Source organism: Etheostoma spectabile, chromosome 3 (genome assembly GCF_008692095.1).
Source record: "Etheostoma spectabile isolate EspeVRDwgs_2016 chromosome 3, UIUC_Espe_1.0, whole genome shotgun sequence".
Lineage (NCBI taxonomy): Eukaryota > Metazoa > Chordata > Actinopteri > Perciformes > Percidae > Etheostoma > Etheostoma spectabile.
In genome coordinates, this window is record NC_045735.1 from 10,755,228 (window position 1) to 10,769,104 (window position 13,877).

Consider the following 13,877-nt stretch of genomic DNA (forward strand, 5'->3'; position numbering starts at 1 on the left):
TCACTCTGCTGCTTCTGATTGTAAACTCCACATCGCCACTAGACTACCTACCAACCCACAAGACTCCAGAGCGGGGCTCTTCACATCCGTCCCTCAGGGTCCCTTTGCTAGGTTTGCTGTCATCAGTGATGTCATCAGTGATCACCCTATTATTTAATTAGACTGGCTCAAAACACAAAGCAAGAGGAGGTGTGAGAATCTTTCATGTGAACTTTATGTCTTAGTTTAAGAGGTGACAATTCTTTTCCTTACTTGACATTACATATAATTATTAATAAGTGCTGATAATATTCACCTGCTGAGAAATTGAACAGAGATCACTGTTAACATTTGTTTTTGTTAAAGTGGTGACATTTTGCTGTCAGGTCGCCAGACTTGCTCAGGCATGTCAATACAGCAACCAATAGCTTGGATCTTAACTAAAGCAGGATCTATATTTATATACTTTTAATTTACAGGATTACAGTTACAGACACAATATACTTGTACTTTGCTAACAGCAGTTAAACACTGAAATTTTGCTGATGAGGCCATTGCTAATTTTTCTTGTTGCACTCCTCAAACCTGCAACAGTTGTTTGTTTTTTTTGTCAGCAGGAAACGCACAGTAAACACAACCCTGACATTTTAAGTTGGTATGGCAAACTCAAGCTTGGTCTCTGAAAACAGCTGCCTACGACACCATGAGAGCAGTAAGAGTCAAAAACGATAAGTTACGTGCCAGAAAACCGACACAATGAGCTGAAATAAAGCCCCACAGAGCCGAGGGGAATAGCCAGGTCCAGTGATAATTGTCTCTGACCCATCACAGGCTTTCTCTTCAAACTCAACGAGCCATCCACTTAAGCTTGCATGCCCATCAGCTCTCCTTAGGCATGGGTGAAGAGCGCCACTCTGGATAGCAAACTCACCTGCTGTGGTCAGGTCCTTTTCTCACCAGACGTGTAGATTAATGCTAATGTTGATCTGTCTTGTAACACCACTCAGCTGCTGTCTTCTGTTCTCCATCATACTGACTTGGTAAAGGACCCTTTCAGGAATAGTATGGTTTTGTAGACCTTGTAAAGAGATTTTTAAGACACATCACTTTAATAATTTTTGATTACATCTTTATATGGAGAGGGGTGAGTACATATCTATAACTGTATTTGGACAGTGGTGTAGTAGCATAGAGCACAGCTAAGTGTAAGACCTAATTTCAGTAATAAAAGAGCACGTGAGTGCAATTATTTTCATTTTAAGGAACCGTTCTTACAGAGCATTTCTATTATTTTTCTCCATGGTTTGTACCTAATTCATCTCAATGCCATAGAAGAACACAGGCGATTAAAAACCATAATCAATAGGACATGCCTTTTGAGAGGGCTATTTTTCTACAGTATAAGTGTCTTGAGTATTCTTTGCTGCTGTAAAGTGTGGTCAACAAAGCAACAAACAACTTGAGTCTTTTAGAGCAAAAAATCAGTTTGGGTGTGTTCTTTGGGGTAAAAAATGTGTACATGTAGAGTGACAAGCATGCATTACCCCCCCTCCATTGGTATTATCAGCAGCGCTCAGGCCAGACTAGGAGACATCGTCGTTGGCTGTGCCTGCTTCTGGAAACCTTAAACTGGCTGTACAAATCCATCCCCTCCACCCTCTTTCACACTCCCTCCACTTTCTGCTTCTCTGTCTTTCTCTTTCATGCACTCTTCAAGAAGAAAATAACTCAACTGCCGCTTCAGCATGTCTGTCAACCCTTCTCTTCTGAAACGAAACAAGAGCCTGTCTTTTCTCAAACCAGCCTGCTTAACTAGATTGACTGACTGTAGTCGTAATAAACCAGATAGTATGTAGAGAACTGAACCCAAAACCACTGTAAGAGGAAAGCTTTCCTATTGTCATTAACTGATTTCTTTAGTATTTAAGCTGCACACTGTCATAACTGAGGGTAATATCTGAAGCTTTTTTGCTGGCTGCTTAACTTTTTGGAATAGTTTTTAGCTCTTTTTTTCCCCATCATTGTCTGCGTCTGAGCTGCTGAGCAAATACTAAAGCAACAAAGAAAAACCAGGCAGTTTTAGCTACATGCTTCTTGTAGCTGTTTGTACGCAGGCAATGACTTAATTGGGCCATGTGTATGGGCTGGGTGCATGCCTCTTAAGATGTTTAAACTTGCTAAAGAGTACTCCACAAATTGTTGTTGTTTCGAAACGGTGGCAATTGGTAATCATAGAATGGGCAAATGGTACAACAAATGTTTATTCTTACCTGATAGTTTGATAGTTTCCACTGCAAAACAATTAGTCAACTAATTATATAAATAAATACATCAAATGCTATTTTGTTAATCAATTAATTGATCATGTTATTTTTCTTACGCGATAATAAATTGAACATCTTTAGGTTTTGGACTGTTGGTCGGACAAAACAAGTCTTTTGGTGACATCACATCACACTATTCTTTAGATCATAGGAATTTTACATTAATTGATAACACAATTGTTAGATGGAGCAAGATATTTAACATTAATAATTTACACTATACTGTAGAAGCTTTGTAAATGTGTGTAATTTTGCGTTTTCAAATAAATGCATTGATATCAGTTTGTGTTTTATTCCAGTAACCCCAACATAGACTATAGAAGCATATAAAAGAGTTCAAAGCATTTCTTACCAGTCCCATGAATTTCCAAGGATGAGAGTGAAGTGTTCATTCATGTTCATGGATGGTACACACAAGTCTCCAGACAAGGTAGCGTACACACAGACACATGAAGCATGTTTCAGCCTCAAGTTTTCCTTACTATTTTATTAGTACCAAGGCATCTTCAGAGCCAAGTCTTTCAGAATCAAGTCTCAACCTCTATTAGGCTCATAGCTTTAAATTGTATTATAAGTATTACGGACAGAAATACCAAATCCTGATTGCTACCAAAGGCTAATCAAGTTAGTTCCTCTGTCCACCAACTTTAAGGATGCGTTCAAACCACAGGGTTGTGCGGCAGTGGGAGTGTCACTTGAATGTCACTTTTGTGTGATGTCATATTGTGTTTGTCCCACCCAATGTAGCACAAGTAGACTTTATGTTTCACACTTATTGTTGTCCGTCAGATTGTTTATAGATCTCGACATTTCCAACTGCACTTGAAGGCAGCTTTATTTCAATGTGAAAAATAATAGAGACAGTGAAGTTAACTGTACGGGACTCTCACACCGCCTCAAAATGGACTGCCAAGTCTGACCGCCGGTTACATGACTGGCCCCTTCAGGATGACGGGCTGCGTTTCTTCAAAAGTTGAATCGGTCTCAACTTTTCACCGCAGGCTGCTGAGTTTTTTTCCCAGCTCCCCCCGCCACCGCAGCCTAAAGCTCATTCACAATGATTGTCAAGAGGTCTGTTTTCACTGGAACACCTTACGACCGCCCGACTGTATGTGAATGCAGCCTAACACACAAAATGTGCGGAGAGATGGACACTAGCTAACAGGTGAACAACAGAAATGTTGGTCTTAGTATGTATACTTGTACTGGTGAGGGGTCGGTTCTCTACATACTCAGACGTGTTAGATTAGATGATTTGGATGGCTGGATGGTGGGACCATTATTGCCCCGTAGCCCAGTTTGTCTTTGTCTTCCTCCCCTAATACTTTCCACAAAGAAGTGAATTTGTATCTGATAGTGTTGTAGCCAAGTCTGATAGTTGCCAGTAGCTCTTTGGTTGTAGTTACTTCTTTTGCCTTATAGAGGACCTCCCAACTCATTAGCAAGGCCTGCGTCCTGCAGCCTGTTTTAATTTAAATCTGGACTATATTCGTCTTCGCCAGTCAGGAATGGTCCCATCCGTCAGCCAGTGAAATAACCCAGAGGTCAGTTTTTACAAACTCGGCGCCTCAGCCCTTGCTCTTCATGAGCCCCGTCGGCCACAGTGTAACTGAAGTCTGACACTGCCACTGTTGTGTTTTCCACAGGTGGACAAACTCGAAGCCTCCGAGTCCCTGAGGAAACAGGAGGAGCAAGCTACTGAGTCTCAACCCATTGTTTACGGTAAAAAATAAAGGACCACTCACAGATGATAATTGTGTTGCTGTTAAGGAAACATGAATATATATATATTTTTTTAAACAAAATGACTACAGCCATGCTCTTCACTACTAATGTTTGTGTTGCAGGCACACCCCAGCTCATGCTCACAGCAGGGCCCAACGTGGCTGTGCCTCCTCAGCAGCCCTATGGCTACGGTTACACAGCAGCACCAGGCTACGGCCAGCCCCCACAGCCCAGCTTCGGTTATAGCATGTGAACAACCAACAACCACCCCCCCCACCACCACTACAACTTGACCCAACACCTTCCTCCATCTGTCCTTCTCTTTTTGTGTTCCTCACCAGCTTCCCATGGTCTTCTACTCACAACAGGGGCCACAAGCAAGCAACAGCCCACTCTCGTTTCGAGTACTACTTTTTTATTATGTTGTCCCGTTACAAGAGAAACATTTACCTGCATTGAAGGACTTTTATTTGTATTGTTTGGAAAGAAATTGGACCACATGTTTGTTTTTTCACATTCCATATTTATGACTACTTGTTTAGAATATTGTTTTGTGTTTGTAATTGTCATGTTTTTTTTATTGGTTTATGGTTTTCGCAGAAGTGGACTTGCTAAAGCTCAGCAACGAACCTTTTGAAGTAGGTGGAGGAGCATTGGATTTTGCACTCGTGAAGAAATTAATGTAGAGAAGCTCTTACTTTTGATGTACTGAACATGTGAACAGCTTACATTGTCTCGTTTGTCTGTATAATGCATTTCATCGTTGTATATTCTGAGGAAAAAAGGTTACATATAATATTTGAACATATATTGCCATTTAAGTGGCTATAGCTAGCAACACTAAGTAATGATAGTATATTCTGCACAGGCGTGTAGCTTTATGGAGTTTTAAATGCATACAGACGTATGTCACTGTGTGGATGAGGGTGTGTGTATGTATGTATGTGAGTGCGTGCGTGCATGCGTGCGTGCGAGCAAGTGAGTGTGACCTGATGGTCTGAAGAATTTTAACCCCCTCTCAGCCTGTACTGGGCTATCCAATCCACCCTCTTAGATGTTAGCTTTCCTTCATTGGCTCCATGTATTTAGGTGACCTCTTGTGCCGTGTACAGTGCTTGTGTGAGACTGTATCTGTGTATGTGCAAGGACGGGACCATGTCTACCAAACCCCAGGGCCCTTACCCCTTAACAGTACCGTGTGTGTGTGTGTGTGTGTGTGGTGCGGGTGTGTGTTTGTTTGTGTGTGTATGTATGTATATTTACTCGGAACCCTCCTTGTGCTGAGGTCCGTGTATGCCAGGTGTTGTAGTGTTTCCCTCGGTCACCATTACTTTTTTGCGTGTACGGATGTGAACATGAAGAATTGAAAACTTTTAGATGGATACCCCACCCATCTGTCCTCCACCCACTCCCCTGTCCTGTTTCCTCCTCCTTTTAATGCTAAGCAGCAAGAACAAACAAGGAGGCAGAAGAAGACAGGCTTGTGGAACCTTTGGTGTTCTAATGACAGCTTGACTAGATCAATGAACACTCCTGTAGGTTGTGTGTTTAGATGGTTATGAAGAAATTAGGTCTCAGTACATCCAATTCTTTGTCAAGAATTGTCTGAAATAAGAGCCTGTATTTACCTTGATGTACTTAACTTCCCTACATGCTTTAAGCTGTGTGTGTGTAAAGTGTCATCCTAACCCTAACATAAGTTGAATTCCTTTCTGTTGTCATGCATATTAATAATAAAGGGGATCTGTCATTGATAAGTGGAAGAATATGACTCAACTGAAAGGGAAATACTAGCCTAAATAAAAACTAAAAATTGTATCCAGTCTCCTGTGGAATCGGTCTGTGTGAGAGGAAGTAGGAATGCCTCAAAAAGAAGCGATACTAAAACACCAACTACTAAAATGTGTACAGTACATACCAGTGGTCAAAAGCCATTAAAGTGCAGTAGAAACCTTTATTGGTAAATTCTTATATATGTTCAAGTTACTTATATAACATAGTACTTGAAACGTGTTCTTTCTGCTTAAATGAGACCACAAAACATGTGATGCCGTCGCACAATTTGAATCCGGTTGCGAGTGAATTAGAGTGCACCGGCCCGGGCCTTCCTTTCCACTTCACTGCAGTATTGTTCAGAGAGCCCTGTAGCCCTGCACGTTGACAAACGGGTCAGATTGATTTAGTTAAAGACAGTCCTGTCAAAATTATCAGCCACAAGAAAGACCCATTAATCTGCCTGTACTTACTTAAGCTCCTTCAACTTCTTCTCTTTGATCTCATCGAGGCGCACGCGCCTCTGCCGGGCATCCTCCATCAACCGCTCGGCCTCCTTGAAGATCTCTCTGCGCTTAGCTACGGCTGAGAGTTCACGCTCCTTCACCTGATTTCGGATTACCTCGGCGTGACGGTGTGCTTTCTGACGCTGCCTCTCCTCCTCCTCCTTCTGTTTGATGATTGCTTCCTGTTGCACCCTGTGTGGAGAAAGGTAAAAGTGGCAGTGAAAGCTAATATTAATAAAATGGTACAGCTGAATGTAAAATTAGTATGAATAAATGGAAACCAATAATAAAGCCTTAATACTAGGTGCATTGCATACACACTAGGTTGTAAATGGTATTTTACTTTGACTCAGAATCTTAAGGTAATGTGAGTTGATGTGATGTAATGTGATGTTTCATACTTCAGCAGCCTCTCAAACTCTGCCTTCTCCCGGCCAGCCTCGATCGACAGGAAGTTCTCTTTGCCATGGACCTGCTCCAAGCGAGCCGCCCTCAGCATCGCTTCCTCCTTCGCTTTCTTTTCACCAAGCTCTTTCTGTTTTCTCCTCCATTCTCTATCAGTGATTTCTTGGTTCCTCCGGGCACGGAGCTCATCCTTCCAAATGCACAGACACAAGAATTTCAACGGAAAGGTAAGTGCCTTTAAAAAGTGATATTTCAAGTAATATTAAATTCAGCAGGTACCACCTTTATGGTGGGGGTCAGCTGGTAGTTTTAGTCCTGACCTGCTCTGCCTTGTAGTCCTTTTCTTTTTCTTGACGAGCCCTCAGCCTGGCAATCTCCAACTCTTTCTCTTTCTTGATTCGTCTCTGCTCTGCTTCATATTCTGCCTCTCGCTCCTGCAGAGGTCATGAAGAAAGCTTATATTTAATAACATTTAATATATAAGACATGTTGAGTCAGTTATGTAACTGAACTTAATAGGTATAAACTATCCCTTGTTGCTGTTTGTCTAATTGTGTTTTCTGACCATTTTCTTTTGTATGTATTCCAAATCTCTCATGTCAGCCAGCTTCTCCTCCTCTCTCCGCTGCTCCTTGGCCCGCAAAGTCTCGCTATTGATACACTTGATCTCTTCCTGCAGACGCTGCTGCTCGTCCCGCTTCTTCTCTAGGGCCTGGAAGAAGACAACCAATCAGAGAAGAAACAAACTCCAATGCAAGTGTGCTGTACATGTGGTTGCATATCCCCCTGTGTGTGACTCTAAATGTTCATTTCTAGTGCTTGTGTTCAGTCTGCATGGTCTGCGTCTGCACCTTCAGGTCTTCCAGGTTCATTTTCTCTTGGTTCTCTCTTATCTGCTGTCTCTCCAGCTCTTTCATCACTTCTTGCACTTGCTTCTCCTCCAAATGTTGCCGGATCTGGTCATAGATCTTCTGCATTCCCCTGGAATATAACACAGGCACATCACACACATGATAACTACACTAAAGCTCTTTGCTTTTACTGGTTAGAAAATGGATCTCTTTAGGAAGATGTGGGTGTTTTTTTTCATCCCTACAGTGTGGTATAAGATTTTTTTTTTACAACATTATTTATGTGCAAATCAATCGATTAATGATTTTGTGTGTTACCCGATCCTCTGCTGTTTGCGCAGCTCATCAATCTGCTCCATAGTCTCCAAGGCCTTGCGGCGCTCCACTTCCATCATGGTATCCAGACGCTTCTCCTCCTCTGATAACTCTGCCTGGATCTGTTTCTTCTCCTGGATCTGGGTGTCACGAGTGGCTTGACACTGAGCACCCATAATCAGCTGAGGGGATCACACAAGCACACACAGAAATACAAAAAATCAGCAGTGCTGCCTATCTTTGACAAATTAACATTCAAGCACATTTTTAAACATCTGTGGTCAACATGTCTGCAGCTGCTTCCTACGTGGTTGAGCTTTTTGATCTCATCCTCTTGCTCCATCCTTAAGGCGTTGGCCCGCTCCACTAAGCGCTGAGCACGGTCCCGGGCCTCACGCTCCAGCTCCGTCAGTGCCTGATTCTCCTTACGGGACAAGTCTGCCTCATAGATTTGGCGCTTCCTTTCCTCTGCAGCTTTCTGGATGAGAGGTATATTTTAAAAAAGAGTGAAGGGAGTACTGGCTCATTGTAAATTTCCAAGTTAATGGATAATTTGGATTGAAGTTCACGTTTCCTACAATTTCCTCCTCTTTTTTTCTGTGATAAGCCTCCCTCAAGGCTTCCCTTTCCTCCTTGGTGACAACCCGGGACGTTGAGGTGATCCGCTCGAACTCAGCTGATGGTAGAATAATGGACTCTCCTGAAGGATCCTTAAATGGGATCCTGGCATAATGACAAGTGGTGGTGTGTTATATGTGCTTTGTGTGTTTCAGTAGTGCATACTCACTGAAATGTAAGCACCTTTACAATATTGTGACATTTATTTATTTTAATCTATACATAGGATATACAATAGCTCTGAATTGTAGGGTCTGATTATAAAGTTAGTATTCATTACTTGCTTAGCACAGCACCTGCTTTTAAATTATTTGGACATTTAAATCAGCTACTTCAATTTCCATCTATTAAAGTGTGCGTTATGCTTTTCATAAACACAAGCAAACTGGCAGACAATTTTTGGAGCTTATCAATGAGTGTTGCCTACCTGAGATTGCGAATGAGGTCCTTGGTGACGATTTGAACAACATTGTCTTCTTGGTTCTTTTGGGATGGATTCTTGGCCTTGGAGGCTGAGTTTCCACGTTTGTCTAACTGTGATGATATCTGGACAGAGTTTGTTACCAACAACTCAAATATATTTATGTGTGGGGGGGGGGGCAGGCGGGCAGGTAACATTGAGTATTATTGTTTCAGTTTGTGGAGGACAGTAACGGCACAGCGCACGAAACTCTTGCTGCAGCATGCTCTTTGACAGATCAGAAGTCTGTATTTGCAGCTGGATGGGAGTAGAGTGAAGCATGAGTTCCGGGGGCGGATGGGGTCGTGTGCTATGTTGAGTGCCTTGCCTGTGATGGCAGTGTCAGTAAGGGTGGGAGTTGGGAGACCAATGACTTTAGAGGCACTGTATGTAATTTTGAGTTTAATCCTATTGGTGACAGGGAGCATGGTAAATTTGTTAGCATGTGGAACGGTAGAGGAAGATGAGTTCTATGCTCCTGTACTACAACCCATGCAATACATAACAGTTAGCTACACCATAAAGTGATGCTATGAGAAAATTAGCAAGTGATATCATTAGAAATGTGAAATACGTAGCTAGCAGTTTCGTTGTCTAGGGTCGGTGACGACATGTAACGTGCCTCACTCACCGGTTTTGGGCTCCCAAACAGTGTTTCATCCACCTGAGAGGTTGGGGCTAGGATGCGGTACCGGCGGGTGTCCGAGCTGCTCCTGGAACTCGTGGAGCTGGATCCCAGTCTCTACAGGGAGTACCATTAGTTGGCTACCATACGTGTTAATACATAACCGTTCCCATTTAATTACAAAGGTATCCTAAATTGAGACTCCTTTGAAAACTAGGATTTAGCAACTGACGTTATACCATACAGGTTAACTACCCTAATACTAATAACGTTAACGTTAGCTAGTACTTACCATGGTCTTCTGTTATTAGTATTCAGAGCAATGAAGAATTAATTAACGTGTTAGCTAGTTTGTTGTTAACAAGTTCAAAAGACTAATAATACGAGCTAAATGTTTTGTTATATCTAAATGTCGCTAGCTTACTCATAAACCTGACAACTTCTTGACATCAGTTTTGGAAATGTTTGTTGTCTGTTGCCACGGGAACAAATGTGTCCCTTTGCGAAGAGTGAAGATGTGAGTTGCGCATGCGTCACTTTGCTACAAGTAGCCTACAACATGCTAACGAGAGACTTCTGTCAGCACAGTAAAAATTGATCTACTAAACGAAGTTCGTTCACTGCCGGCTACAATAGCAACCAAACACAACAAAAGCTGTCAGTTGAATGGCGTTTTAAGCTAACGTTAGCAATCAAACCATCATAGATAGTTAAACGTTTTTGAAATGATTCCCATCTTCTGTTATTGTTTGTTATGAGAAAAGTTTATTTTTTATTGGATTTCACAAATTTGTGAACTCAGCGCTCGACTTAACTCGGGGGAGCGTGCTTCACCTAGCTAACGTAACACCTGCATTAAGATAGCTAGCTAACACCAGAGAAGGATCTTTGCTAACACTCACATTAGTTGAAGTGAAGATAATGAGTAGACGCTCAGTCTAGGTGCTAGTTCTGGGTTTATCACTAGGTTCACTCAGGTGTGCCGGCCAGAGCACCACTTAAGGCCACTTATTCCAGAGTACGAAATGAAGAGCTGAGAGGTAGTTCCCTTTATGATTATTTATTTTCTCTTCTTCAATTGTGAGGGTAATTCTGCGTGTGTGGGTGTGTGTGGTTGTGGTTTTTCTTTTCATTTACGCACACTCTTAAGGAAGGTGCCGCTCACAACTGCTCTCCAACTGACCGACTAACTCTTTCATACTGCTTGTTAACGGTGACGTCAACTAAAGTATACATACCAGCATGCACTTTGGCTGTTAAAAGCACTGAATAAAACGGGAGTAAACGTGAAACATAAAGCACAATCTGGTCAAGTGTACTAAATAATTGTTACACTAACATAACTTTGGGGCCTTTTCTACAGCCGCCCCCGAATGTATGTAATACATTCGCTCATCAATAAAGGCAACAAAGTTCTATGGCTGGGGTGTAGTGGCAGGAGTGGAACTGTCTCCATCTTCTCCAGAAGGTAGTGCAGGGAGGACAACCAGCCTAGCAACTGGCCGGGTGTAGATTCTCTCCTTCACCTTTACATCAGCAGACCTGATGTACCCATCTGGGCTAGGATGAGTCTTGACCACTCTCCCAATGGGCCAGAGGGCCCTTGGAAGGTGTGGATCAGCAATCATCACTACACAGTCCTCTTCAATATCAGCTGGTGTAGCCTGCCACTTCTGGCGAGCTTGCAGACTCGGAATATAGAGCCGGATGAAACGGGCCCAAAAGTGGTCTGCCAAAACTTGGGAGTGTTTCCAACGGCGGCGGCAGATGAGCTCACTTTCGGGGTAGACTACCTGAGGTAGTGAAGCATCAGGCCGCCCCATGAGAAGAACACTGGGAGTCACTGGATCTGGGTCACTGGCATCTGAAGACACATAACCCAGGGGCTTACTGTTGAGGATCCCTTCCACCTCAATAAGTACGGTACGAAGCACTTCTTCTGGAACAGGTTGAGCACCGACTGTGACATAGAGTGCGCTCTTAACTGATCGTATTTCCCTCTCCCACACCCCTCCAAAGTGTGGAGCTGCTGGGGGGTTAAAGCGGAAGGAGATCTTCTGTGGTGCAAGAAGATGTTGCAGTTCGTTGGACATTCCAACGAAGGTCTCACGGAGTTCTCGCTCACCTCCCTTGAAGTTTGTCCCCTGATCGGAGAACAGCTCTGCAGGCGTTCCTCTACGGGCAATAAACCGACGAAGGGACATCAGAAAGGCGTCTGTATCAATAGAGGTAAGGAGGTCCAAGTGTACAGCCCTAGTTGTGAGGCACTTGAAGATAATCCCCCATCTCTTTTCCCTGCGCCGGCCCACTTTGATCTCAAATGGCCCAAAGCAGTCCATCCCTGTAGAATAGAAAGCAGGCTTGAAAAGGCGCAGACGGGCTGATGGCAAGTCTGCCATTTTTGGTACTGCAGGTCTTGCCCTCCATCGCCGACAGTCAGTGCAGCTGTACTGATAGCGCCGGACAGCCTCACGCCCTCGCAGGATCCAAAAGGAGCGTCTAAGTTCGGCAAACACCCGCTCTGGACCTGGGTGGCGGAGTCGGTTGTCAAAGTCTTGGATCAAGAGCGTAGTCACTCGATGACCTGGGTCTAAGATGACTGGATGAAGAGTGGTCAGTTCCAGGCCTTCTGCTCGACGTAGTCGTCCTCCAACTCGAATGAGCTCTCCCTTTTCATCCAGCTCCGGAGACAGCATGCGAAGTCGACTGCTGCTGGGGACTGGCTTACCAGCTTTCAGAAGGCTGTACTCCTGCTGAAAACTATCCCTCTGAGCCCTCTGAAGTATCAACTGTTCAGCCTGGCGGTAGTCTTCAGCTGTGGGCTTATCTTTATAGTTGGCCGCCCCATGCAGCTCCCGCACTGTCTCTTCCAGCAGATCCTTCCAAGAACCGTATCGGCCCAAGTCTGAAGTAGGCTGGCTTGGTGCAACTGTGGCGACCCCACAGAAGGTAGACTTGCGCATCTCTGAGGTATCTTCTGATTGTTCAACAGCGGGGTCCCTTGGCCATGAGTCTGGATTGTTCAGGAGGAAGGTAGGTCCCAGGGTCCATCTATTTGGCTGAACAAGCTCTCGGAGCGTCTTCCCTCGTGTTACGTCATCAGCAGGGTTTCTTGCTGTATCAACGTATCTCCAGACGTGTCTGTCTGTCAGCTCCTGTATCTCGGCCACGCGGGTGCCCACAAAGACCTTGAATCGGCAGGACTCAGACCTCAGCCATGTCAGCACCGTTGTGGAATCAGACCAAAGGGTTGTCTGATCAATGTGGATGGTCAGCTCCTTCTTCAGCACCTGTGAGAGCTGTGCACCAGTAAGAGCAGCACAGAGTTCTAATCGGGGCATAGAGTGAAATCGCTTGGGAGCGGCTCTGGAACGGGCCATCAGGAATGATAGATACACTTCACCGTATCTGTCAGTGGTCCGTAGGTACGCCACTGAGCCATACGCCTCTTCTGAGGCGTCGCAAAATACATGCACCTCTCTCTGAAGACCGGAGGTATCCACGTTCTTCGGCAAGTACGGTCGGGGCAGGGTTACTTGAGGTAAGACTTGAAGTTCTTCTTCCCAGTCTTTCCACTGCTGCAGAAGCTCCTGCGGTAGTAGTGGATCATCCCATCCCCTGTGTTTGTCCCAGAGGTGTCGGACAATTATCTTTGCTCTGGTGGTGTAAGGTAGAATGAACCCCAAGGGATCGTACTGACTCGCCAGCACCTTGTAGATATTACGCATCGTGGGGACCCTGTACTCCACATGACGATGCTTGTAGCCAAGGTCATCGTTGTGGAAGAGCCAGCTTAGCCCTAGAGTAGATTCTGGGGTATCTGTCTTGTTCTGAGCCAGCCATAACTCAACACAAGCAGAGCAGCTTTCTTCTGGTAGGTGGCTTATTACCCCTGGTTCGTTGCTGGCCCACTGACGCAGATCAAAGCCTGCAGATGCAAGAATGGCTCGTAGTTTGTCGACAAGATGCCTTGCCTCAGCAATAGTGGGGACACTCTGGAGGCAATTATCCACATAAAAACATTTCTCAACTGAGATCCTCACCTCTTCATCTGGCTGGCTGTTATCAAAGATGTGGCGTTGTAAAGCGAATGTGGCACAGCAGGGGCTACATGTTGTTCCAAACGGTAGCACCTGCCACTCGTACACCACAGGGGGTCCTTCTTGACTGATGTCGCGCCAAAGGAATCTGAGCAGAGCACGGTCTTCTGGGAGGAGGCGAACTTGGTGGAACATGCCTTTGATGTCTCCGCTAATTGCAACTGCATGTTCGCGGAATCTCAGCAGAACTCCCAGT

General features: G+C 44.3%; 2 protein-coding genes across 9 annotated transcripts in view; one reads left to right on the plus strand and one right to left on the minus strand.

Moving 5' to 3' along the window:
• Positions 1–4,311, plus strand: part of LOC116679881 (clathrin heavy chain 1) — a 27,662-nt gene extending 23,351 nt beyond the window's left edge. For 4 of the 7 annotated variants that reach the window (XM_032509379.1, XM_032509382.1, XM_032509381.1 and 1 more), the window contains 2 exons: positions 3,950–4,025; positions 4,151–4,311. In XM_032509379.1, coding sequence (XP_032365270.1) covers positions 3,950–4,025; positions 4,151–4,281 — 207 coding nt within the window. In that variant the 3' untranslated portion in view covers positions 4,282–4,311. Of the gene's footprint in view, positions 1–1,696; positions 2,043–3,949; positions 4,026–4,150 lie in introns of those variants that run through there. The other 3 variants (XM_032509384.1, XM_032509386.1, XM_032509385.1) reach the window with 2 other exon arrangements.
• A 1,657-nt stretch (positions 4,312–5,968) lies between these two features.
• Positions 5,969–10,092, minus strand: cfap45 (cilia and flagella associated protein 45). 2 transcript variants are annotated; one of them, XM_032509396.1, is made up of 13 exons: positions 10,006–10,078; positions 9,874–9,882; positions 9,588–9,698; positions 8,924–9,042; positions 8,457–8,601; positions 8,186–8,356; positions 7,882–8,060; positions 7,564–7,693; positions 7,278–7,424; positions 7,033–7,146; positions 6,709–6,902; positions 6,275–6,499; positions 5,969–6,178 (listed from the first exon to the last, which is right to left on the minus strand). In XM_032509396.1, the coding sequence occupies exons 2-13, from the start codon at positions 9,874–9,876 to the stop codon at positions 6,112–6,114; spliced, it is 1,605 nt and encodes a 534-aa protein (XP_032365287.1). In that variant the 5' UTR covers positions 9,877–9,882; positions 10,006–10,078; the 3' UTR covers positions 5,969–6,111. The 2 variants fall into 2 exon arrangements, with proteins under 2 accessions (XP_032365287.1, XP_032365282.1); XM_032509391.1 differs by having other exon boundaries at positions 9,874–10,092.
• Positions 10,093–13,877: the final 3,785 nt, after the last annotated feature.